General features: G+C 39.8%; 1 protein-coding gene across 1 annotated transcript; it reads left to right on the top strand.

The window, feature by feature from the left end:
- Positions 1 to 8: 8 nt before the first annotated feature.
- Positions 9 to 24,454, top strand: LOC102438916 (sodium-coupled monocarboxylate transporter 2; the record flags this gene model as incomplete). Its single annotated transcript, XM_006108357.3, has 11 exons — positions 9 to 40; positions 146 to 286; positions 3,461 to 3,590; positions 4,819 to 4,907; positions 8,905 to 9,017; positions 13,279 to 13,346; positions 15,822 to 15,908; positions 18,762 to 18,928; positions 20,525 to 20,628; positions 21,810 to 21,937; positions 24,302 to 24,454. Coding segments are annotated over 11 exons (1,212 nt in total), but the record flags the coding sequence as incomplete, so codon positions are not given.
- Positions 24,455 to 26,478: the final 2,024 nt, after the last annotated feature.

Raw genomic sequence — 26,478 nt, 5'->3', positions numbered from 1 at the left:
TAGAGCTATCAACAAATGGATCTCGACTACACATAATTGAGTATGTCCCAGGCTACTTTTTCCATGTTTTATAAAGATTTAGCTGCATGATCTAATCCCCTAAAAAAAACAAATCTTTGTTCACTCACTTCTCCCTGCCTCGTAGCTTTGATGTCGATCCTCTCAGGCGGCACACTTTTTGGACCATCTCAGTGGGGGGAACTTTTACGTGGCTCGGGATCTATGGAGTTAATCAGTCAACCATCCAGCGATGCATTTCTTGCAAAACAGAGAAGCATGCCAAGCTGTAAGTTATGAATAAAGAAACATCTCTATGTTTTCTCTGCTCTTATTGGGTACTCATCATATGCTTCCTAATGTTATGTGTGTAGAAAAGAGACAGAGAAACAGAAAGATTCGTTTAATTCTTCCAACAATATTTTGAAGCATGCATTACTATTCCCATCTCAGCAAGGAAGTGGTAGAGCTGGGGTTTGACCTTAATAGTCTGTCTGCCATGGCTCTCCATCATTTCCTGCCTCCATTTATTGAGAAGTAACTAGGTTAAATTAGGTGTGGGTAGTGAGTGATGCAGAGGTAAGCAGCACGTATTTCTTACAGTTTCAAGTTGACCTTTATCACTGATTTGGTTCAGCATGGATATACCTTTAAAATGTCCAAGGGGAGATTGAAAAAGAAGACAACCCAAGGTAATGAGGCAGGTCAGAATGGGGCTCTCGGTGCTCCAAGTCCTGCCAGGATATCCTTGCCAGGCCTGCTCACTCCAAAGGACTCCAGCAGACACACGGCTTGTCAAGCCTTTTCCAGGCCCTGTCAGCCAGCCCACGCTCTCCAGTGGGGACCACAGGAAGGTACACACTCTTTTGCAAAACTGATAGAAACAAACTAGCATAGCTTATATCCCCATTGCTGCTGTCCAAGGTTCCTGACTTGTCAGGATGTCCTCAACTTTTCTTAGAGTGAGAATCAGTCGCTATGAACACTTGGGTTGCGGGAAACGAGTTAAGTCGGCTCGCGTGAATTGCGCGTACTCCGCGGGAGCCGTCTTAAACTCGGTTCATATAGATTTGCGGTGGAGTGCGGGAAACGTGTAAACTCGGGCCGATTGTAACTGCGTATTACCAAATATTTCATTTCAATCGAACCCATACTTCAAAAGATATAGGCATTTTAACGCGCCATCTTATATTTTGGCGGGAAATTCACCCGACACCGAAGTGTGAATATTCCTGCAACTGATTTTAAAGTACTTTCAATGCACAGTGTCTTATGTAGACTGAAAAAAAAGATAAAATTGCCTGGGCATGGTTTACCATGTTGTAACTTGCATTCTAAAAGGGAATATATCACTTTACATGTTTCACACATTCTCAGAAGTGAAAGTATTATCTAGTGTTTCAGCAATTCACTAGTAAGATACTTATATCCTATGATAATAAATAGTATTAACAAATCCTCTACACACACAATCATCACTTTATCAAATAGCCGAATTTCTGAAAATGTATTTAAGATCAAATGTGTCTTTGATCTTGGTATTCATCTAAAATTAACAGTCGTTTAAAATTCTGCTTTAAATTGAACTAGAATTGAAGGTATCGTTTATCTGTTAGCACTGCTGGCAGGAAGTGGTGCTCTGAGGGTAGGGGGAGTTGATGTAGGTTATAAGACCCTTCTCAATGCCATCCCATCTCCCAGCTCAGACCAGCACATCCAAGCACAGTCACTTATTTTCCATTCCCATTGCCTTTGTTTACTTTCTTTATATTTCTTATTTATATTTATTTATTTATTTATTTATTTATTTATTTATTTATTTATTTTTGGTGCTCGTGACCGGAATCAAACCTTGGACCCTTGAGTCTACAGGCCAATGCTCTATCCACTGAGCCAAACCAGTCAGGGCTATATTTCTTATCACATCAAAGATAATCTTATTTATTTAATTGATGTCAGCAGTTATTACGTGCCTCCAGTCCCAGAATATCCAGCTCCATGAGGGTGGCTTCTGTGTGCTCACTGCTATATCCCATGTACTTAGAAGAAGCTAGTACACAGAGTTGCCTGGATGGAGGAATAGTGAGAGTGCAACCGATGCCATTCATAAGTATGGGTCACCTTATGTATCAATGGTATTTCCAAAAGGCTATCTCTAATTCAAGCCCCTACCAATAAAAACAAACAAATAAAACTCAAAGGTAAACATGGTTAGACTACTCCCAAGGAAGCAACTTTTGAGATAAGACTCTTTGCTAATGTAAATCATGTAAAATAAAAACTTTTCAATGGGATAATTATTTAACTTATTTGCTTAATAAATAAATACTTTGATTGAAGGGTTTTGTGAAAGTTAGGTATAGCTGTACAGCACAGGTCTTGGGGGCCTTTGAAATGAATGTGTGTCCTTACAGTTGAATGTGGATGTATTTAATTCCCTTCACACAATGAGTGGATCCAAGAAAATGCTCAGTGTTGCTCTCCTGGTCCCTGCAACTAGAGACAGATTGAGATTTATTCTCTCAGACGAATGTAAGGTTAGCCTACTTTCAAGTCTCCTCTGAGATTAAGAAAATGAGTAATTGACTTTCAAAGGTCAGTCATAAATGCAAAATAACCACAGAATGCTGCAAAATTATATGCATAATTATCATTAAACATATCTGTGTATCACAGAATAAAACAAATTGCTCCAAAAAAAGATAGGTAAAATGACCTTGGGCTTTTCATACTTTCTATTGTCTCTTTAAAAAACACTTCAACTTTCATCTGAATGAATCTCCAAAGTGTGTATTTCCAAAACTTGTCTATGCCTACATTTATCTTCTTATCCCTCTGGAAGGAAATATGTTAAAATGTAAGTTGGCTTTTTGACAGTTTTGTTAATTGAGTGGGAGGAACATCACTTGAAGCTATATGTGAGTGATTGTTATGTGAAATTTCATCTGAGAAAATAGATCTCACACCACACATTGAGGTTTTGCAGAAAAACTCCCAATTTCAAAAAGAAAATCCATCAACAATCTATTTCATTGAACTTTTGTAATCAGTCTAAAAAATGTAATGTTGTCAAACACACAGAAAAGCAAAAATATAAGATGTAATAATTCTTGAAGACTGTAGACTGTAGAATTTTATTTTTAAGCAAAAAGGTGCCCTAAAGTTTTACTGTGAGTGTTTGGTTGTGACCTTCCCAATAATGTGGCATAGAGCAGTGGCCGGCAAACTCGTTAGTCAATAGAGCCAAATATCAACAGTACAACGATTGAAATTTCTTTTGAGAGCCAAATATTTTAAACTTAAACTATATAGATAAGTACATTGTTATTAACTTAATTAGGGTACTCCTAAGGCTTAGGAAGAGCCACACTCAAGGGGTCAAAGAGCCGCATGTGGCTCACGAGCCGCAGTTTGCTGACCACGGGCATAGAGGCTACCAATAGACCCATGTGTTCTTCTCTAGAGCCTTGTACTTCAACCTGGTGGGTCTCTGGATTATTCTGGTGTGTGCTGTCTTCTCTGGCTTGATCATGTACTCCTACTTCAAAGACTGCGACCCTTGGACTTCTGGCATTATCTCAGCGCCAGACCAGGTATATGTTCCCTTGGGCAATGGCTGAAACGAGCATGTTTTTAGCCATTGATGGGTAATGTGGGGTCTTTCTCTTTTTCACCTGGATCTATAACCACTTTCCACACCCCAAAGACTAGATGGCTTTCCTCTCCTCTTGGGTACATTACCACATATGAGGGTCTAATATAAGGGAATAAACATGTAAAAAGAAGGTACCTCACCTTTTCCTTGAAGACAAGGCCAGGAACTAGGACAAGGCTGAGGAGAGAGGAAGGTGTGACTAACAAATGGGTTTGGTTGTCAATGCTACCAATAGGTTGTGGGTTCAATTCCTAGTCAGGGAACATGTTTAGGTTGCAGGTTTGGTTCTGGCTAGGGCATGTGTGGGAAGCAACAGATTGATGTTTCTCTCTCGCTCTCTTTTTCTTTCTCTTTCTCTCCCCATACCTCTCCCTGAAATGAATAAACAGATCCTCAAGTGAGGATTAAAAAAATTATTTAAAATATTTTTAAAAACCTCCCTTTGTGGGCAATATGATCCCCTATATATTCAACTGTCTTACTGTATCCTATGGGGACTTCTCTCTCACAAATCTGACTACAGAGTAGAACTGTAACACCTAGATTCTCTGAAGACCTGTTTTTTGTTTGTTTGTTTTTTTGTTTAAAAACATATTTTTAGTAATTTCAGAGAGGAAGGAAGAGGGAGACAGAGATAGAAACATCAGTGATAAGAGAGAATCATTGATCAGCTGCCTCCTGCACGTCCCTCACTGGGGATAGAGCCCACAACTGAAGAATGTGCCCTGACCAGGAACGGAACTGTGATCACCTAGTTCATAGGTCATCCCTCAACCACTGAGTCATGCCAGCTGGGCTAAAGACCTGTTTTAAGCATTTGTTTCTAGGGTTTAATTGCTAACTTTAACAGTAAACAAAAAATATCATACTTTACAAAAAAAGAGAAAAATTTTAAATTTTGAACCTTCTAAATTTTGTCCAGCCCTTTTTCCTAATACTGTCTCTTTTCTACCCCTTCCATGCCCCTACAGCTGGACCTCAGGTCCATGGAATTGGATTGATCATAACATCATTTGCTAGTATGCATCTACCTTAGTCCAGGCACACTCCTCTATTATTATTACATTTGTATTTTTTTTCACCTTCTTTTGCTAAAAAGCTACATTCTCACATTTCAGACACAGCTGATGAGACCACTAATCCTACCTTGTTTGCCTCCTCTTCAGCTGATGCCGTACTTTGTCATGGAGATATTTGCCACGATGCCTGGGCTACCAGGACTTTTTGTGGCTTGTGCCTTCAGTGGAACTCTGAGGTTAGTGCTGTGATGATAATGATGGTGACTGTGAGGATGATGGTAGCAATCACTAGTATTTACTGAGTACAGTGGGGCCTTGACTTACGAGTTTAATTCGTTCCGTGACGGAGCTCGTAACTCAAATTACTCGTATGTCAAATCAAAAAGTGAACGAGTGAGACACGTGATGCTGGGCTGATGTTGTGGCATTCACTGTGACGTTCGCTGCGCCAACTAGCAGTGGGGTATCTGAAGCTGGCTCGTGACCCGAATTTTAGCTCGCAACTCAAAGCAAAAAATCAGCCGAGAGACGGCTCATATCTCAAAAAACTCATTAGTCGGGACACTCGTAAGTCAAGGCCCCACTGTATTTACTGTGTGCCAACTGCCCTGCTAAATGCTTTATTTGTATTTGCTCATTAGTTGCCACACTTTACATGCAACTGAAACTTTACTCATATTATCATCAGTTTATAGATAAGAAATGGAAATTTAGCAAGGTAGCTAAAACTTACCCAAGGGGTCATAGTAAACTGCAGGGGCAGGATGTAAGCCTAGGTCTGAGCCTACAGTAGACCTCTCTGGTTATTTTCTCAATCTTGTCTGATGCCCGCTCCCCCACAATTTCACATCACCCTATCACAAGGCAGCTCGCTTGGTGGCATTTATCATTCAGCAGATCTATCCTTTGCAATCCATTCTCCCCATTTTCAATAGCACACTCAGGCAGCTAATAACACCCATCCTCCACATGTAGACATTGTTCTAAATACAAAATTATTCATACATTTATTCAGACACATATTTAGAAGGTTTATATTGTGCTAAACACAGTTGAAGACTGTGGGGAGGCAGGGATACTGCGCAGAAACAGGACTGACATCGCCCTCATATGGAGTTTGCATTCTAATTGACGTGGAAGATAAACAATATATAAGTGAACAAAATAAACTAGATATAGTTTGATAATGACAAATAATTTAAAGGAAATAACAGAGTGATATCTGAGAGAGAGGTGAGGCCTGGGGGTTATATTTTTAATAGGGTCTTTAGGGATCTCCCCTTTGAGTCGGTGACTTTTGTGTTGAGAGATAAAGCATGTGAAAAAGCCAGGTATTGAAGAGCATGGGCAGGAACCTGTACAGGCAGGTAGAAGAGCAAATTCCAAAGTCCCTCCCCAACCCCCGAAGAGAAACTGCATAGAATATTTTAGGAATGAAGAGAAGAGTTAAAGCATGAGAAACTGGGAGGAGAGGAGAGCAGATGAGGATGAGTTTGAATTGGTGAGCAGGCATCAGATCATGGAGACCTTCATGAAATGGTAGAGTTGGCATTTCAAATGAAATGGGAAGGCATTAGAAGGTTTGAAGCAAGGGAATGAGTGATGTCATACAGTTAAGACTCAGTTTTCCATGTGGGGAAGGGACTATAATAAAAGCATGAGTGGTGCAAGTGAGTGACCTGTTAGGAGGCATTTGTCTTAATTCAGGTGAGAGATGATAATGATTTGGAGGGGCAACCGTGTTAGGAGCAATGCTCTAAAACAGTAAGATAGTATCATTCTTTTCCTTTAAGCCGGACCCACTGCCTTCCTCCACATGTAGACATTATTCTAAATTCAAAATTATTCAGAGAAATATTTTAGAAGGTTTATATTATGTCCCTTTATGAATCAGAGACTCAGCTGGTGGGAAAATCTTGTTTCCTTTCTTGGAGCTCAATTGCAAAGAATCAATTACAGAATTGTTCAAGGCCGATTTTAACATAGTTACTTTATCGGGGTCAAAATTCTAGCAGTTTCAGATCATAAAAGTAAAAATTTTATATCTTATACTTAAAACCCCTTGTCACAACCCACTATATTAATCAGTGTTAATGATTTCTTATTAACAAATCAGAACATTTTTTACTTATGTGAACATATATACCTTTTAGTGTACAAAAAAAGATATATTGTATACACTGTTTCTTTTTTCAGAACATTTAAAAATATTTATTGAATTTATTGGGGTGACAATGGTTAATACAATTATATAAGTTCAAGTGTACTATTTTTTTTCGAATTGTTATTTTTTTTCATTTATTTTTTAAATTAAAAAATAAATTATTCACCACCACTGGGGCTCCAGGGAAGCTGTTAGGCCTGCACCACACTCACTAGGCACCTGCAAGGACCCACGGTCAGTGGCAAACTGTCTTTTATTAATTAAAAAATTTTAATGTTGACATTATTTTAGGTGATACCCTTTCCCCTGCCCCCTTTTCCTACCTCCATCCACCCCTCCTCTCCCTCTCTAGGCCCTCACCAAACTATTGTCCTTCCTTTTTTACAACCAAGTAGTATTCCATGGTGTAAATGTACCACAGCTCTTAAAAAATGTTTTTATTAATTTTAGAGAGGAAGAGAAAGATAGAAACATCAATAATGAGAGAGAATCATTGATTAACTGCCTCTTGCATGCCACCCACTGGGGATAGAGCCCGCAACCCAGGCATGTGCCCTGATCAGAAGTGAACCGTGACCTCTTGGTTCATGGGTCAACACTCAACCATTGAGCCACAGCAGCCGGGCTACCACACCACAGCTTTTTTATCCACTCATCTACTAATGGGCACTTGGACTGCCTCCAGATCTTGGCTATTGTAAATCACACTGCATGAACATAGGGGTGCATATGTTCTTTCTGATTGGTGTTTTGAGATTCTTTGGATATATTCCTAGCAGTGGTATCCCTGGGTCCAAAGGAAGTAACATTTTTAATTTTTTGAGGATCTAGAACCATTCAAACTAAAATGAATGGCTCTATTATTCTGCATTATCAAAGAAGAAAAAGTTTGAATTTTCTTTCATACCTTTGGTGCAGCTATAGCAAGTCTTCAAATGTGCAATGGAGGATAACAAAATAACTACTCATGAATGTCCATGGAAAACTGAAAATAGCTAGCCAGGCTTCATTCATCAGCTTGTTTCTGTTCCAGAACTTTGGTTTGTGGTTGTGATTTTGCACCATGTGAATTTAATATGGTTATCTATTCTCTGGCTGAGATATTCCTGGTCTCTATAAGGAATTCAATAAGATTCCATGTCATTCCACAAAGAAAACCACAACTTTCAGGTCCTCTGTCACCTAAGTGAGTTTTAAGGCCATACAACTGAATTCTGATTGGAAAGTCAGAGCTTTCATGAGTTTAGGTCTTTGGCTCCACCCCAGTCTTACCCTTTGTCTTTTACTCCCTTACTAATTACACACGAGCCACTCTCATGGCTCCAGGTTATTGAATGCAAGGAGCTTTCAGGAATTTAAATGTAATTTTTCTTTTGTTCTAGAACATCATTTCCCCAATATGCATGGGTGTCTTCAGTGCTTACTGTAACTATCAATTCCTAAGGGGAGAATTTTTTAATTTCATATTGGTTTAGGTCTCTGAGAGACATGTTGTCATAGCACTTTGTTATTTTCCTTTGTCACAGTTTTTACAATTGTTATCAATTACTTAATTGGTTGTTAAATTTCCCTGTGGCCAAATGAAGTGGGAGATCTTTGTCTTTCTTGTTCACTATTGTATGCCTAGTGCCCAGCATGAATAAACAGATGCATGAACGGTATTGATGAATGAATGAATCATTACTGAATGGCAAAGTGAACTGACACCTGGGTTAGGGCAGTCACCACTTCTTGCTTTAAATCCAATCTAAGCTGTCCCCACCTTGCCACACCCAAGCAAACACCCACATACACAATCTCTGTTACTCTCTGCTAACTCATTTGATATCTTATTAAAAGAAATTAGTTGGAGTTAAAACATGAAAAGCTAGCTTTTTCAGTGGACTTTGTGGAAGAATTAAAAGAGCATTAAGCACAGAAGCAGTGTGGAAGAGTGAGTAGATAGGCCATGTGGTTCCCCTGGAGTTCTGTTTTCTTAGAGCCCTTGTCTATTTGCCCTGGAAAACAGTGCAAGCTGGTGGCTTAGCTTTATTTACTTGGACTATGTTCTTGCTTTTCTCTCCCTGTAGCACCGTGGCTGCCAGCATCAATGCCTTAGCAACAGTGACCTTTGAGGATTTTGTCAAGAGCTGTTTTCCCCATCTCTCCGACAAGCTGAGCACCTGGATCAGTAAAGGCTTATGTAGGTATAGCCAGGGGATCTTCATTCCATGTCACGATATGTACATGTGGTACATGTCAAAATCCTGCACATGCCATTCAGGACACATGAGGAATCTCACATGTAGATTCTTATACTTGCAAAGATACCAGGAGGGTACCAGCTAGCTTTACCTTTCACCATTCTTATTTTTTACCTCCTTTTGTGTATATTTCAGATTCATCACATCAGCATCTTTTGATTATGCTATGCATTGATCATATTAGTTCCTCTACATGGGAAGATATTCTGCTCACTGTGGCCAGTCCCTTTCTAAAATCAAATTCTTTTCTAAAGAATCCTGTATTACCCAACTCCCAGTAACCTCACCTCAAATAAGAATTTCTCTTTGTTTAGTCATAAAATTGCATATTACATTTTTAATCACAATAACACTTATTATCTTGAATTATAGTTTTATACATTTTACTTCTAAGTATGAACAAACTATATGCTTATTTACATATTATAAAAATTTAGGTATTTTGGAAGACATATGAACTTGAAAAATTATAGCTACCTAATGATGTCACCTTTTTTTAGCTTAAAATTTAAAAATGTTTCTATTATTATCTCTTTTTTAAACAAAAAACATTGCCTATTCATGTGTAGTTTTTCTTTCAGATTAACTTTAAAATAATATATTGCATGTTACTTAACTGCACTCTCCCCCATGGCATTGCATTAAACCTGAAAATGTATTTGGGAAGAATTGACATTTTTGTAAGTTTTACACCTAAATAATAATTTATTTTTTCCATTTTATAATATAACAACTTTGATTCCAGATATTAATTATACCCATGTCTTTTTTCCCCTCCTGCTTGACCCCCTCTCCTCCTCCTCTTCTTCTTCCTCCACCTCCTTTTTTCTTCTTCCTTCTTTTTTCTTCTTTCATTGATGTTATCAATGAGATGCTTTCCCATATTTCCTAAACTGTTTATGATCAATGTGGAAAACCTATATCTTTTTGTTTTTATTTTATAAAGCATATATATTGCCATTTCCACAACTATTATTGATTTTCAAAATTTCAATTGTTTTTTTTCTAGTAAGTATGGTAATTGCCTGCTAATATTGGTAGTTTAATCATCTTCTTCTCAAATGTTCTTCTCATTTGGGTTGTTTGTTCTCCATTTCCTTCAGTGTTTCTCCTATTTCCAAAACTTGGCTCTTTTCCTCTAAAAACATTTAAAGAAATCAAGTTTTTTTTCCTGCCAATTTTTAGTTCTCCACAAAATAAAGTTTAACAATAATAATTTTAATTGCGCTATTTGTGTTTGTTCCTTACGTTTTACTATAAAAATTAAGTCATGCAGCAAGGTTTGGATACTTTTGCCATGAATGCCCAATATATATGCCACCTGAATTCTCCATTAATATGTTTCCAAACTTACTTTTTCACATATCCATCCAGATCTCTAACCATTCATTAATCAGCATGTTAAAATACATTTCCCCTAATTTTTTTCATTCATATTATTAACTAGGATTCAATAACTGCTTAAATTTGTCTTTAATGCAAAATCTATCTTTCATTCTACAATGAAATGGACACATGTTAAGTTTATGTTTGCTAAGTTTTGACATATTCATACACCTGTGTGATCCAGCCATTGAAGATGTAAAGCATTAGCATAACCCTGGAAAGCCCTCTTTTGCTCATTCCAGTCATCCCTGCTCCCACTCCCCTCCCTTAGAGGCAGCCATTATTCTGATACTTTCCTCTTTTAGAATTTCACATAAATGGAATCACACACTTTTTGTAGGACTCCTTTCACTCAACATAATATTTCTGAGTTTAATCCATACTTTGTATGTGTACCCATGGTCCATCCCTTTCCATTGCTGAGTAGTTTGAAATTGTATGGATGTACCACAGGTTTTTTAAACTTCTACTTCTATTGGTAGACCTGGGCTATTTTAGTTTGAGGTTATAATAAATAAAGCTGCTATGAATACTTTGGTACAATCTTTTTTTTTTTGTAAATACATAAGAGTGGAAGTGCTTGGTCAACTATCATGGTTTTTATTTTCTTGTGTTCACTCCTGAATCCATCTTCACCTATATATATTGATGTTGCATCCTGTCTTTTTTTTTTTTCATCTCATTTGTTTCTTTTTGCCCTTTTCTTATTTGCTTCATTGAGTTTACATATTGTTGCATCATATTGAGATTGCCAAACAGTTTCTAAATACTTTTCTTTTCTGGTTCTTAAGGTAAATTACTTCCAGAAAGCATAGTCTTTACTTGAGCATTTAGATGAATATATTTATTCCCTTGTTTGACAATATTTGCCATGAATCGCATGTATTCTGTTTCTTTTTACTTATGCTTAAACAAGGAGAGATCAACACTGACAAGATGCTTGTTATCTGGTTAGTTGAATCGCCTGGACCTATTTACTATCTTGAATAATGAATTAGAGCTAATAACAGGTGGATGGGCATTGCTCCCAGTATGATCCCAATTTCTAGCAGACATTTATGAGTATGCTGGGTTGAGGTACAAGTTTCTTTATGCCCATGGTTTATTGTCTGATCCTCTGGGCTGATGCAGCGCTGGGAAAACCCACAGCATCTGCTGCAACTGTGGAGTTTCCTTTCCCTCTCACATTTGCTGCTTTGTCTGTGGGTCCATGTACTCCGGGTCTCTACAGAACCCCCACCAATTTCCCTAAACTCCCTGACTTGCAGGTTGCTATTGATTGCAATCTGGTGGAAGTATAAAGATTTTTGGGAGAGGAGGCTGGATCAATTCTCTAGTCAGCACAAAAGCAGAATTCTTGGGTTGAGGGGTGGTTGCCTAGATTCTCACCTGAACACGTAACTGTTGGTCTAGCAAAAGGGTAATCAATAGTCGAGAGGAAACATATCTTTTGTGACTTTCCTCAGGAAGGTAATGTTGTCCTCATTTATAAAGCAACACAGAATCAGGGCAAACATTGTTTTCTGCAATCTAATCTATCATCTTTAAAGATAACAGGAACAATTTTAGAATTCTGAAATGTGTTTATTGATCAAACTTGGTTTTAGTGTTTTGTGAGTTTCCTTATTTTTCTGTGTCAGATTGAGAAGTTGGGGAATACAGCATAAAAGTTGCCAACCTGATTTAATTTTGAATGAGTTCCTGATCATAGCAATCATTTACTAAACCTGAATATAATAATAATAAGTAATAATATTGGCAAAACATAGTACTTGCCTATGTATCAGACACTGTTAGATATATATTAATGTATTTACATGTAGTCCCTTTTTAGAATGAGAGATCCTTAGGGCAGGTGTCAAGTTCTAACTGTATAGCACTGGCATCTAGTAAAGTGTCTGACAAAATGGAATTAATAGTCCCATTGGAAACTGAGCTAGATATTTAGCTGAGAGAGAATTTCAAACAGAATGAGCAAAATCATTTTCTCTCTGTTTCTGTCATTGTGTTTCCCTCTAGGTCGATCTCCAACTCTGTGTCTCTTTCCTCTTTTTTAGTTTATGGGCATCAAATGTACTCTTAAGGTGATTTTTAAACAAAAATACACTAAAAATCTATTTTTAAAAGACGATTTAAAAGAATACATGTTCTTTAAAAGATGACTAAGACGTATATGCTGATTCACTCAGCAAGACCCTATGATGCTGGAGGCACCATTCAAGGTCCTCCAGAGTATGGTATCCGATGGCCTTTATGGTCCTCCAACATAGATATGCAAAACAAATAATTCATTACACAATATACCATAAGGATAGTATGCATAAATACAACTGGGAAATAGAGCAGGAAAATTTCCAGATTTGCAAAACCTCTGAGGTAAAATATATAGCTGTTTAGTGATTTCCAAGTTGAAAAACTATCAGAATCCCAGAGAGTTTAGTATCTTCTTCAGGTGATTGTTGGTTAGTCGAACTGAAATTAGTTCCCACGAATTTAGTCTGGATTAGCCTCTGTGAGCGCCCTTTCTGTAGTTTCATGTTGCTTTCACATGACAGTTTTCTTCTTGAGTCCTGGATAGAAAAGTATGTGACACTAGCTAGGTTCTAGCTCTTTCTGCCTGACCTAGGAGAGCTAGTTCTGGGGAGAAAATATCCTAAATGCCCCTCGTGGGGCTTGTGAGGACTGAGAAGGGAGGATGGTTCTCACTGACATCCCTTCCGATAGGGCCTGGTCAGAGGGAGTCCTGGGCAGAAGCTAAAGGAACCCCTCAAAGCCAGTTTGGATAATGGTAACGAGGTTTTTTTTTCCTTTCAGGTATCTTATTTGGTGTGATGTGTACCTCCATGGCTGTGGCTGCGTCCTTCATGGGTAGCGTTGTGCAGGTAATAAAAGAAGGAAAAGACACATTTATTTCATAGCAATGTTTTACCCATGTCTTTGCTAATGTTTTGCCTATTCCTCCAAGCCACTCTCTGAGGCCAGGTCCAAATTAGACATGCATGTAAAAGTTCAACCAAAATTACCTGCAGAAGAGGAAACTATTAAAAACTAATAATGGACTCAGGTACACAGCTGTGTGTGTGTGCACATGCTCACTGCCTGCATGATAGTGCCTGTGTATGTTCAACAAAGCCAGGGAACAAGGCTGTAGGTTGACAGCAAATTGGTTTAATGAAAATCTTTTGCCAGTTCTCTGGGTTCAATACCTTAGAGACTAAGAGACGTGGAAATGCATTTGTCAAATTCCCTTAGTTCGCAAAAGGGAGCCATAAAAGTGGGATATGGGATATGCGTGCCCAATGGCTTCCCCACCATACCTCAACTTAGTGCTTTAACATTCTTGAGGTGTTCTGAATGAGATGTCAGAGGCGGGGAACAGACAATCATTATCAAAATACAATTGTGCCAGGCCACTGTGGTTCGGTGGTTGAGCATCAACCCATGCATGGTTCCATTCTGGTCAGTGCACATGAACAGTTGATCAATGATTCTCTCTCATTGTTGATGTTTCTATCTCTCTTTCCCTCTCCCTTCCTTTGTCTGAAATAAAGAAAAACATGTTTTTAAAAAATTTAATACAATTGCTCAAATAGCTGATCAACTATGTAAGATGTGAAATATGTTATAGGTATATTTATTTGGTACATTATATAAAAACTTTTTGACAAAATAGAAAATACAAACAAACCAATGAGTTTTAGCTTGAGAAAACCTATTTCTAAAAATCATAGTTACCTGTGCATACACACACACACACACACACACACACACACACACAGGTTTGTTTGTATGTATTTTTATTTTATTTTATTTTTAACAAAATACAATAACTTTTATTGTTTATAGTATTACATGTCTCCTTTTTTCCCAATTAACCCCTGCCACTCCCACCCCCGAGTGCAAGTCCCCACTGGCCCAGTGTCTGTGTCCATTGGTCATGCTAATATTTATGCATACAAGTCATTTGGTTGATCTTGAAATGCCCCTCCCCCCGCCGCCTTCTCTCTGAGGTTGGATAGTCTTCTCAGTGCCACCTTGCCTCTGGATCCAGTTTTGTTCATCAGTTTATATTAATCATTATATTCCACATATGAGTGAGATTATGTGATATTTATCTTTCTCTGACTGGCTTATTTCACTCAGCATAATGCTCTCCAGTTCCAACCATGCTGTTGCAAATGGTAAAGTTCCTTCTTTTTTACAGCAGCATAGTATTCCATTATGTAGATGTACCACAGTTTTCTAATCCACTCTTCTGCTGATGGGCACTTAGGCTATTTGCAAATCTTAGCTATTGTAAATGTGCTGCTATGAACATAGGGGTGCATATATCCTTACTGATTGGTGTTTCTGATTTCTTGGGATATATTCCTAGAAGTGGGATCACTAGGTCAAATGGGAGTTCCATTTTTAACTTTTTGAGGAAACCCCATACTGTTTTCCACAGTGCCTGCACCAGTCTGCATTCCCACCAGCAGTGCACGAGGGGGTTCATTTTTCTCCACATCCTCTCCAGCACTTGTCGTTTGTTGATTTGTTGATGATAGCCATTCTGACAGTGTGAGATGCTACCTCATTGTCATTTTGATTTGTATCTCTCAGATGATTAGTGACTTTGAGCATGTTTTCATATGTCTCTTGGCTTTCTGAATGTTCCCTGTCGAAAAGTGTCTACTTAGGTCCTTTGCCCATTTTTTTTATTGGATTGTTTATCTTCCTTTTGTCAAGTTGTATGAGTTCCTTGTAAATTTTGGAGATTAAACCCTTATCTGAAATAGCATTGACAAATATGTTCTCCCATGCAGTGGGCTTTCTTGTTGTTTTGTTGATAGTTTCTTTTGCTGTACAGAAGCTTTTTATTTTGATGTAGTCCCATTTGTTTATTTTCTCCTTAGTTTCTATTGCCCTAGGAGCTGTATCAATAAATATATTCCTACGACATATGTCTGTATTTTTATTTTTTTTACACAATGTTTATCATTGAGTTCAGATGGGAGAAATTATTTCCAGAAAACACATGATTAATAAATGGCACAATCAGGACTAGGACTGAATTTTTTTACATATATTTTTTATTGATTTCAGAGAGGAAGGGAGAGAAAGAGAGAGATAGAAACATCAATGATGAGAATCATTGATTGGCTGCCTCCTGCATGCCCCTTACTGGGGATCAAGCCTGCAACTCTGGCATGTGCCCTGACTGGCAATCCAACCGTGACCTCCTGGTTCATAGTCCGATGCTCAACCACGGAGCCACACTGGCGGGGCAAGACTAGGGCTGCATTTTATCCCAAGTGCAAGAAAAAGGTGGTCCCTATGGTTCATGAAGTCATGATTTCGATGTACTTTCTCCACAGGCTGCGCTCAGCATCCACGGCATGTGTGGGGGGCCAATGCTGGGCTTATTCACCTTGGGAATCGTGTTTCCTTTTGTGAACTGGAAGGTAAGGATCCTGCACCTCTCTCTTCTCTCAAATTGTCCTGGTAATTTGTCTTTGCCAGGAAAAAAAAACAACAACATAGTGGCTTCTTTCCATGGAACTAAACAAAACCCGAGCCCTCCTATCTCTGACTTCAGTGAAGCCATTTCAGAAGCAGAAAACAAAGAGATGGTCCTGAAATAACAAATGTCATGGCATCAAAGCTGATTATTTTTTTAAAATATATTTTTGTTGATTTCAGAGAGGAAGGGAGAGGGAGAGAGAGATAAAAACATCAATGATGAGAGATAATTGTTGGTTGGCTGCCTCCTGCACATGCCCTGTGGACCCTACTGGGGATCGAGCCCACAACCCGGGCATGTGCCCTTAACCAGAATTGAACCAAGGACCCTTCAGTCTGGAGGCCAACACTCTATCCATTGAGCAAAACTGGCTAGGGCCCAAGCTGATTCTTTAGGGTTGACATTGTCTTCCCTAAAGTAAGGGCTCACCAAATGAAATTTAAAACATACAATAAATTCAGAAATAGTTTGTTAAAACAAAATTTTTAAAACTTCAAAATATATGTAAATGTTTTCTATATTTGTACCTAAATTTTAACTAATTGAAGTTAATGAACTAATTTAAGGAGGAAAATGGAGATGAGCCCTGCATATTCTGAGAGCTGAATCTTCTTAGTTTGGCTAGCTGACAAACTAATAGGTTGTCTTTAAGTAAATATTGGTTGGGTGACTGTGTAGTAAGTATAACTCAAAATGAACATCTATTTGGAAAAATAATAAAAAATATTTAAAATTTAAAAATATTTTAAATATCATAATCTTTTCAATGTAGCATGTTACTGGTTTTTTATTCTTGCCATTTATTCATATATATATATATATATATATATATATATATAATTTAGAAAGTCTGCAGAAAACCTGACTCTATGCATATTTTTAATATACTATGGGGTGCTAGAATGCCTGATCCAATGGTATACCTAAGTAGATCTTTGTGGCCACCTGACCATTATTCTAGATAAATCTTATGAGGCTAGGTAAAGAGATTGGACAGGAGGGAACTGCACTACTTCCCCTGCAGTCTTATTAGAAGATACTTTGTTTTCATTAACTTTTCTGATATCAAGGTTGACAAGGATAGGTATATCCTTGGAGATACAGAAGCGGGAAGGCAATCTCTTAGCCACAAAAGAATTAATAACTAGCCATATAATACTTTAATGCATTCTAAAAATTATTTTGTTATGTATGTTAGTGAATTATGGCCCTTCTATTTAGTTGGGAAAACTACCTTGTTCTAGATAAAAAATAATAAATACTACAAATTTGTATCACCTCTCCCCTTGCCATTGGCCATGGTGTATCCTACTAATCAATCCTGGCTCCCTCTCCACAGAATGTGGATGCAACCTCAGAATTCTTCTCAGCATGGCTTTCAAGACAGCTACGCTAAGTCAGCCAGGGTTGAACTTTCTACTGAAGTCCATTCACCCTTTACTGGTAGGCCCTATAGACCTCAGCAAGCTGCACTTTTCAAGCCAAATCCAGCCATCTTCCTTTTTTTGGTGTGGCTTGCAAGCTAAAAATGATTTGACATGTTTAAATTGTTGGAAGGAAATCAAAAGAAGAAGAATGTCCCATAACACATGAATATTACATAAAATTCACATTCCAGTGCCCATGAATTCTACTGGAACACAGCCAGTCTCCTTTGTTTGCATATTGCCTATGGCTGGTTTTATGCTAAGTGGCAGAACCCAGTAGTTGTGACAGTCCTGCATGGTCCTCAAAGCTAAAATGCTATTAGCTGGCTTTTTATAATATAAGTTTGTAGACCTCTACCAGGGGTGGGCAAACTTTTTGACTCGAGGGCCACAATGGGTTCTTAAACTGGACCGGAGGGCCGGAACAAAAGCATGGATGGAGTGTTTGTGTGAACTAATATAAATTCAAAGCAAACATCATTACATAAAAGGATACGGTCTTTTTTTTTTTTTTTAGTTTTATTCATTTCAAACGGGCCGAATCCGGCCCGCGGGCCATAGTTTGCCCACAGCTGCTCTAGTCAGACCAAGGTACAACTATTCAAATCGCATACGTTGCTTTAGCTTTCTCAAATAATGGTGAAAGGAACATTTTAGTGCTGTTATTGGAGAAGCTTTATTCTGAGTAAATAGAGAAACCAGCAAGTTGCTTTCTCTCCCAGAGAAGGCTCAGCTATCCAGGAGAGCCAGGAGCACCGAGATTTTGTTTTCCATTGGTGTTGGTCTCTGCTCAACTGTTTCCTTTACAAAAAAAGGTGACTTTTCACTGTTCAGCAAGAAATATAACCCTGCAATGAAAGGGCTAGTAAATACACATGCTAGAACTTAGACTCAACACTCCAAACCTGGGAATCAGAGACTCTGCCAGAAACACTTGGAAGAGCATATGGGAGTGGAGCTTCTGTATTCTAGCTCATAATGACTATTAATGATAAATTACGGCAACTGTCTCCATTATCTGAAGTTTTCCAAAACGTCTGAAACTCAGCTACTGGGAACTGAGGTTTCGACAGTGTTTTAAGTGAGTGATAAGTGAGAGGAAGAAGCCAAATGGAGAGAAGCAAATTCCTGCTAGGAATTGAAATATAATAATCACTATAAAATTATCCAATATTTTCATTTAAGGAACCAGTTATTTCTAAATAAAGCGGTGTCGAGGGAGTTGGAAGGAAGGCAGTTTGAGTGCGCTGTTTCCAGAATGTGTGGCTGAGATTTGGGGTGGAAAGCCAGAATCTCTGAGGCACAGTATTCCTCACCTCATTATGCTTTCAATGGCTTTGCCATTAACTTTTCCTTTCCTTCATCAGGGTGCACTAGGCGGCCTTCTGACTGGAATCGCGTTGGCATTTTGGGTGGCCATTGGGGCCTTCATTTATCCCGCACCAGCCTCCAAGACATGGCCCTTGCCTTTGTCAACAAACCAGTGTGTCCCATCAAATGCAACAGAGTTAGTGCCTACAGCGCTATCCAGCAGGTATGGTGACTTCAAAGCTAGAGATAAATCCCAGAGGGTGGGTCACCAGGTTAAAAGAAGGAGCAAGACGAGACCAATATTGCTTTCCTGTGAGATTCCCTCCGGGCAGCACACAGCATTGATATCCATGATTTCTGTAGATATCTATTGCTCTACAGTCCAGTGTGGAACAGTAAAGGTGACAGAAGGGTTAGCTGGAGTATGAGTGCAAATTAGAAAAAAATAGTGAAAAGTTTGAAAATAGAATATGAAGATCATAAGTATTTTTAAAAGAATAAATGCTCTGAGGAGAATAGCTTTGTGGGCAAGATGGAGAATGATGGTGGACATACTACTGAGGTGGGAGCAGTGCTGAAAACTTATGGTTTCTAACTCAAACTGTACAGGGCTTAGCAAAGGGTTGTCTTTTCTATTTCTAGCTGGGATAAGTAATTTAAAATACCAAAATACAGGAGATAATGTAGTGCAGGGAGAGGACCATAGACTTTGAAATCCGAAATACCTGGTTTGGATTTTGGTTGTATGATTTATCCATGCTGCACAAGTTAGTAACTTGTCATGTCTTGATTTCTCACAATCCTTAGAGAAGGTAATAATTACTGGGACTTTGCTAGGATTAAACATTAGTAAATCATATTACATTTATATCTCTATATTAAATTATATCTGTCTATTAAACTCTAGCTATTATCTATCTATCATCTATCTATTTATCTATCTATCTATCATCTATCTATCTATCTATCATCTATCATCTATCTATCTATCTATCTATCTATCTATCTATCTATCTATCATCTCTCTATCTATATACAGGGAGAGAGAATGAGAGGAAGAGAGAGCAAGCCAGGGGCACTGTACCTGGCTCTAGTAAGTGTGCATTCTCACATCTAACTGTGGTCCTGAGGAGGTGATCCTTTCTATATAATGTATGAGAACTCCATTATCTTGCTGTCATTTGCCTCTGAGTGTCATCTAGTTTAGACCTATTCTCTCCACAAATCTTACGGACAAGCAATATTTATAGTTCCCAGGTCTACCATGTTGTTTCTTTCTTACTGCTTATGCTTATAGTATCCTCTTTTCTTTACTTAGTTAACTCTTAACCATTCTTTGAAAATAAACTAAGGTGTCATTTCACACATCAGCCTGGGTTTTATACCCTTTCTAATACTCACAGAATCCTCTGTGTCTATTCCACCAACGCATTGCCACTCCATTTTATGATTGTTAACTCCAATATATAGACTGTGGCTTGCTCATCTTTTAATCTTCAGTGCCTGTCATAATTTCTGGCACTAAATCTGGATTTAATAAATGTCTGAAGAATAAATAGTACAAAATAAATGGAAAGCATAGTTCTCATTGTAATTGTAATTCAGCAGCAATATTTGTAATCCTGAGATAGATGGGCTACAAAGCACAACTTGTCTAGCTTTGAGTTTTCAAAAAATAATCAAATGACAGAAAGTTAAGCTTTGGGGTTTTGAGCGATGCCAGGCCTTAAAACGAACCCTGAGCAGTTCTCTAAGTCACTGTGAATGGTAACTTCAGAACCCACAGAACTGGTGACGTGCTGTTGTCCTTCCTCCACAGGCCTGCGATTGCTGACTCCTGGTATTCGATCTCCTACCTTTACTACAGTGCAGTGGGCTGCCTGGGATGCATTGCTGCTGGAGTAATCATAAGCTTCATCACAGGTTGGGTACCTGGGTCTTCTCTTTAGGGCCAAGGAAGACATAGCCTAGTTTCATGCATTGGTGGTCTCGGTAGCTGGCTAACTGGTGTTATTTTGGATCCACCACAAAAATCCCCTCTTCCTAGAGAGATATATCTACTCTCCAGACTAACATGCAAAAAAAAAAAATCCCTTTTTATATAATTACTAGAGGCCCGGTGCACGAAATTTGTGCGGGGGGGGGGGGGGAGGAGTGTGTCCCTCAGCCCATCCTGCACCCTCTCCAATCTGGGACCCCTCAAGGGATGTCCGACTGCCTTTTTAGACCCAATCCTTGTGGGCCTAATCTGGGACCCCTCAAGGGATCACAATCCAGGACTGTTGGTTCCCAACCGCTTGCCTGCCTGTCTGCCTGACATCCCCCTCACAATCCAGGACTGTTGGTTCCCAACCGCTTGCCTGCCTGTCTGCCTGATTGCCCCTAGCCGCCTCCCCTGCCGGCCCAATCACCCCCAACTGCCCTCCCCTGCTGACCCGGTCACCTGTAAATGCCCTCTCCTGCAGGCCCGGTCCCCTGCAACTGCCCTCCCCTGGCAGCTCGGTCGCCCCCAACTGCCCTCCCCTGCAGGCCATCTTGTGTCCACATGGGGGCGGCCATCTTTGACCACATGGGGGCGGCCATCTTTTGCGTTGGAGTGATGGTCAATTTGCATATTACCTCTTTATTATATAGGATTAATCATATATATCTAATACATATGATTAATAATGATTCATATATATAACATATATATGATTAACCATATGTAACATATATTTATAGATATCTCCCCTATATATCTGATTTGGTTCAAAACTGAGAGCTTTCCCAAAGAAAAAAATTATATAATTTCTGCTATCACTTCCGTTGGCCTATAAAGGGTACTAGTAGTAAAATTTTCCATAATAACTATTTTAACATAAATGTGTTCTCTCTGTTTAACTCTATAGCCAGGATCTTGCCTGACCTGACAGCTTGTGGATGTTTAAAAACCAACTCCCATCGCTTTGAGCAGTGACTAATGTCTGTCTATTAACTAGTCAGGCCTGATTTTACCTTGCACACTAAGCCATGGCCTGCTTCTCAAGTTGATGATGCCTCAGTCCTCAAAGGAAGTCCTGGAAGGGTGCAACCACCTAATCCATCTGTTCTTTCATTTATAGGACACCAGAGTGGCAAAGATATTCAGCCCATGCTGATCAGACCCGTCTGCAATCTATTTTGCTTTTGGTCTAAGGAATATAAAACACTGTGCTGGTGTGGAGTACAGCATGACCGTGGGTCGGAGCAGGTGAGCTGATGTTGAGCTTCTGGAAAATAGACACTGGCTCAAAGGGATTCCCTTTTGCCCCTTTAAACCATCTGCACAGGCAGGCGTGGGGAGGGAAGGCAGTGAGTGTTAGAACTTGAAGGAATCTGGGTCTCAACTTCAGTTATCTCAGCCAATTAGCCTTTTTTCTTTTTTACAGCTTTTATTTATTTGTTTTTATTGATTTCAGAGAGGAAAAGAGAGGGAGAGATAGATAGGAACATCAATGATGAGAATCATTGATTGGCTGCTTCCTGCACATCCCCTACTGGGGATTGAGCCCACAACCGGGCATGTTCTCTTGACTGGAATCGAACCTGGGATCCTTCTGTCCACAGGCTGACACTCTATCCACTGAGCCAAACCAGCTAGGGCTCAGCCAATTAGCTTTTAAGCAAGTAATTGTGTTGTAGCTAAATGTGCCTCTGGGCTAAATTGTTGTCTTGGCAAGTGATCGATTTCCAGAATTCCTTTGAACCCTTCTGAGGGTGAATTGTAGGAAAAATATAAAAATGAATGCCAGAAAAGGGATAAAATAGGAGCACAGTCTCATATAGTGGTGAAAAGTATGGGCTTTGGAGTCAGCCCTGGGTTTAACCCTGGTTTCATGCCTTACTTTCCTTGGGTTAGTTACTTAACCTCTCTGAACTTCAGCTTTTATCTTAGAACTGGGGTGGACTGCAGCACAACCTGTGCACAAACATCTCTAGTTCCATGGAACGTGAATATAAAGTAAGATTTATTGGGAGCATTTCTTCAGTTAGAGAAGCAGCAGCAGGATACAAAATTCTCCCCACTGTTCTCACCCCACTGAGAACTGTGTTTTGGCCAGGCAGGGCTAGAGACACTGTCCAGGTACTATCGGGATCACATCATCCAAAGACCAAGGCCTGTGGTTAGACCAAATTAGACTTACTGACTTGATGCAGCAAGAGTGGGGGGCACTCCAGGGGAACCAGGGAATGCCACCCTCAACAGGAGGGGAGATTGGCATGTATTTTGGGTTTGGGTTGCTGCTAAAAAATTCTGGGAGCGGTTGAAGGGAAGCGAGTATGAAAACAAAGCTGTCTGCAGCAGCGTGGGCTAAAAAGCACTAACCACTAGAAAGTTGTTGTGGCATTTGACAAGTGCAGAACCTTGAGGGGAGCAATGTTTCCGCTACATTTGTGCCTAGTCTTATGTGTGTCTATCCTTTTAGCCTGACTAATGGCCGATGTGTTGTATTTTTTTCCCCTTTTTAGATAGAGTTTATTATCATCCTTTCAGTCCCAGACATTTCATTCTTTTAGCATTCTAGGAGGGGGACTCCTCACCCTAACCACATCACCTAAGGCAGCGGTCCTCAAACTATGGCCCACGGGCCACATGCAAATACAAATATTGTATTTGTGCCCATTTTGTTTTTTTACTTCAAAATAAGATATGTGCAGTGTGCATAGGAATTTGTTCATAGTTTTTTTTAAAACTATAGTCCGGCCCTCCAATGGTCTGAGGGACAGTGAACTGGCCCCCTGTTTAAAAAGTTTGAGGACCCCTGACAAGGTGTCAATTGTTCTCCTTTCCCCCAAAATACCGTAAGAACATGTCCATGAAGTGAAGCTGAGTTGAACAGTTACTTCAGTAAGATGCACACCATCTGGACAGGGGTTCCGGATGGGGAGGAAATCTATTCTGCTGAGGAGGCAGCTGACTGAGCAGTTTATTGTTTGGATGAGTGGATTTTGAATAAGTTCTAGAAGGAAGGAATCAAATTATCAAGTAGTTTACATATTTATCTTTCTGGGCAAGATTTTCTTCAAATAAATGGTAAGTTCTGTTGATACAGGCAGTTTCTGGCCCCAAGGCTGAGTTGAGAGTGGGAGGGAACACGTAGCATGTCACTATTAGGCTCCGCTGCCAAAGAGTATTATCGAGCAGCCTCTGTATAGGAGCATCTGTATTATCGAGCAGCCTCTGTATAGGAGCATCTGTATACAGGTACCCAGTTATGCCCCCACCATACCACTATCAGAGACACAGGTTTGCTTAATAAGATATATATATATATATATATATATATATATATATATATATATATATATATAATTTTTTTCACACAACACACGACATACTGTAAAGGCTCACTAAATTATTCTTTTTGATTGTATCATCATTAGAAATAGTATCTACATGGATTGAGGTGTCAAAGTTATCAATTAGAAAGTGCCCTGGGTCAGTTAATTGTGTTACTTTCATATTTACCAGTACATATCATTTTTTTGATCAGGAGGCCTAAGTAACAGTCCCTCGATTTGCTTCCTAATACATCAAGACGATTTCACTAATATGTGTTTCCCCTTTCCTCAGGAAACACTTGAGAATGGCAGTACCTGGAAACAAGGAACTGAATCTGTCTTACAGAATGGACTCAGGAGAGAAAGCCTGGTCCACAGTCCAGGCTACGATCCCAAGGACAAAAGCTATGACAATGTGGCGTTTGAGAAGATTACCCATTTCTAAGGCAACATGTGCATGCGTGTGCACACAAACACACACATACACACACGTAGACCTACACAGTCCACATACTTCTTGCTTATTGGTTAGTAGACTTGTGTAGTTGCCATTTCTAGAAGACAAGGATGTCTAATGTCTATTTATAACTTATTTATAACCTCAAATAGAATGACTGTTTCCCAGGCTATTCTTTGGATATCAAACTTTCAGGTGAGAAAAACAACCAAGCCTTAAGTGCTCTGGCAATGGACATCCTTCTTGAATAAATTAAGACTGGATTTCATCATAGAACAAGAAATTATTCTGTTTGCTTATTTCTTAGTGTTTTGAATAGTGCCTGTAATATGGGAGCTACCCAGGGTTTAGGACAAATGTGTGTACACACACACAAGCATATACACAGAAGTTACTATTAAGAGATTTTTATGACTTAACTAGTGGCCTAGTGCACAAAATTCATGCACATTAAAAGGGAATTAATTAGAGGAAATATTTTAATATTGCTATTTTCCCTTTCTCTGTAATAGCAATGTCAGAGATGAAAGAATATTAGTAAAAATGTATATGAAAACCTTCCACTTGTCAGAGTCTGGGGCATGCCGTGGGACCCAGAGTCAAGTTCCTGCCCACCCACATGCGCCTCGAAATCGCACAAGACCCAGACCCGGCCGGCCCCACCCACATTGGGCAAGATCCAGACCTAGCCAGCCCCACCCTCGTCAAGCCCCGCTGGGCAGGGGTTACAGCCTGAGTTCCCCTGCCCCAGGCCAGGGCAGGGGGCGTGGCATGAGGTCCCCCAGCCCGGTGCTGGAGTGGGGGGCATGGCCTGAGGTCCCCTGGCCTGGTCTAGGCTAGGCGGTGCACTTTGAGGTCCCCCGTCAAGCCCCGCATGGCAGGGGGCACGGCCTGAGGTCCCCCGACCCGGCACCTGGGTTGAGGGGGCGTGGCCTGAGGTCCCCTGTCAAGCCCCACTAAGCACAGGGCACAGCCTCAGGTCCCCTGCCCCAGCCCAGTGCCACGCAGCCTCAAGTTCCTGCTGATTGCTCGTTAAGGCTTGTTATGGGAACTTGGCCTCCACTGTGGGTACGGACATCTTGACTGTTACAACATGACAGTCAATTTGCATATTCCCTCTTTATTAGATAAGATAGGTTACCTTGTCCTTCTTGTCCTCAGAAATTTCCAGAAACAGCAATATATCTGTTTTGTTTTTTTACATTTTAGAGCAAATGTTTACAAAGCTGTTCACAACATTCAATTAATTCCCAGTTACAGAATCTGCTTTGACACATTAAAAAGCTAAGAATAATCACACATAATGTATTGATTTAATGTCCTACTCTAACTGCCATGTAAAAAAATACATGAGCAATTCCTAAATTTCTTATTTGTAACAGTAAAATATAGTCAGTCAGAAGGTGTAGAGAAGTGAGCATTGACTAATTTGGAATCAACATCATTAAGGTTTATGTACCTTTATTGCTTACTATTTTCCAGAATGCTGACCCAAAGACACTAGCTTAAAAACTGATTCAGTTTATTTCAACAGACCAACGCTCCCTTAAATTGGCTTTCAAATATCTTATGAGAGTTTGGAAGAAATGTGTAATGGTTAACAATAATATATACCTACTAGAGGCCCAGTGCACAAAATTTGTGTGTAGGTATGTTCTCTAGGCCTGGCCTGTGATTAGGGCCACCTTCCCTGGCTTCCGACAGCTGGCCCCACCCCCTGCCGGCACCTCCCCCCAGTTCCCCTTTCGCCATCAGGTGATTGGTGCCTGATGGCCGGGGGAAGGGACTGAGAGGTCAGCTGTTCCTGCCCACTTGCCGGCCCTGCCCCTGCCACAGGTCACCCTCTGTGTGTGGGACGACTGGTGGGGCAGGGGCCTTGGCCTTGCACCACCCACATCCCCCACCACCCACCCTCAGTTCCCCGATCGCCACCAGGAGATCAGAACCTGCCAGCCAGGGAAAGGGACCGAGAGGTGGTGAGTGCACCTCAATAGTGACTAGTCTAGCGGTAG

The sequence above is a fragment of the Myotis lucifugus genome, unplaced genomic scaffold, assembly GCF_000147115.1.
Source record: "Myotis lucifugus unplaced genomic scaffold, Myoluc2.0 scaffold_2155, whole genome shotgun sequence".
Lineage (NCBI taxonomy): Eukaryota > Metazoa > Chordata > Mammalia > Chiroptera > Vespertilionidae > Myotis > Myotis lucifugus.
Note: the sequence above shows the minus strand (reverse complement) of the source record. Positions and strands in the feature narration are given on the sequence as shown.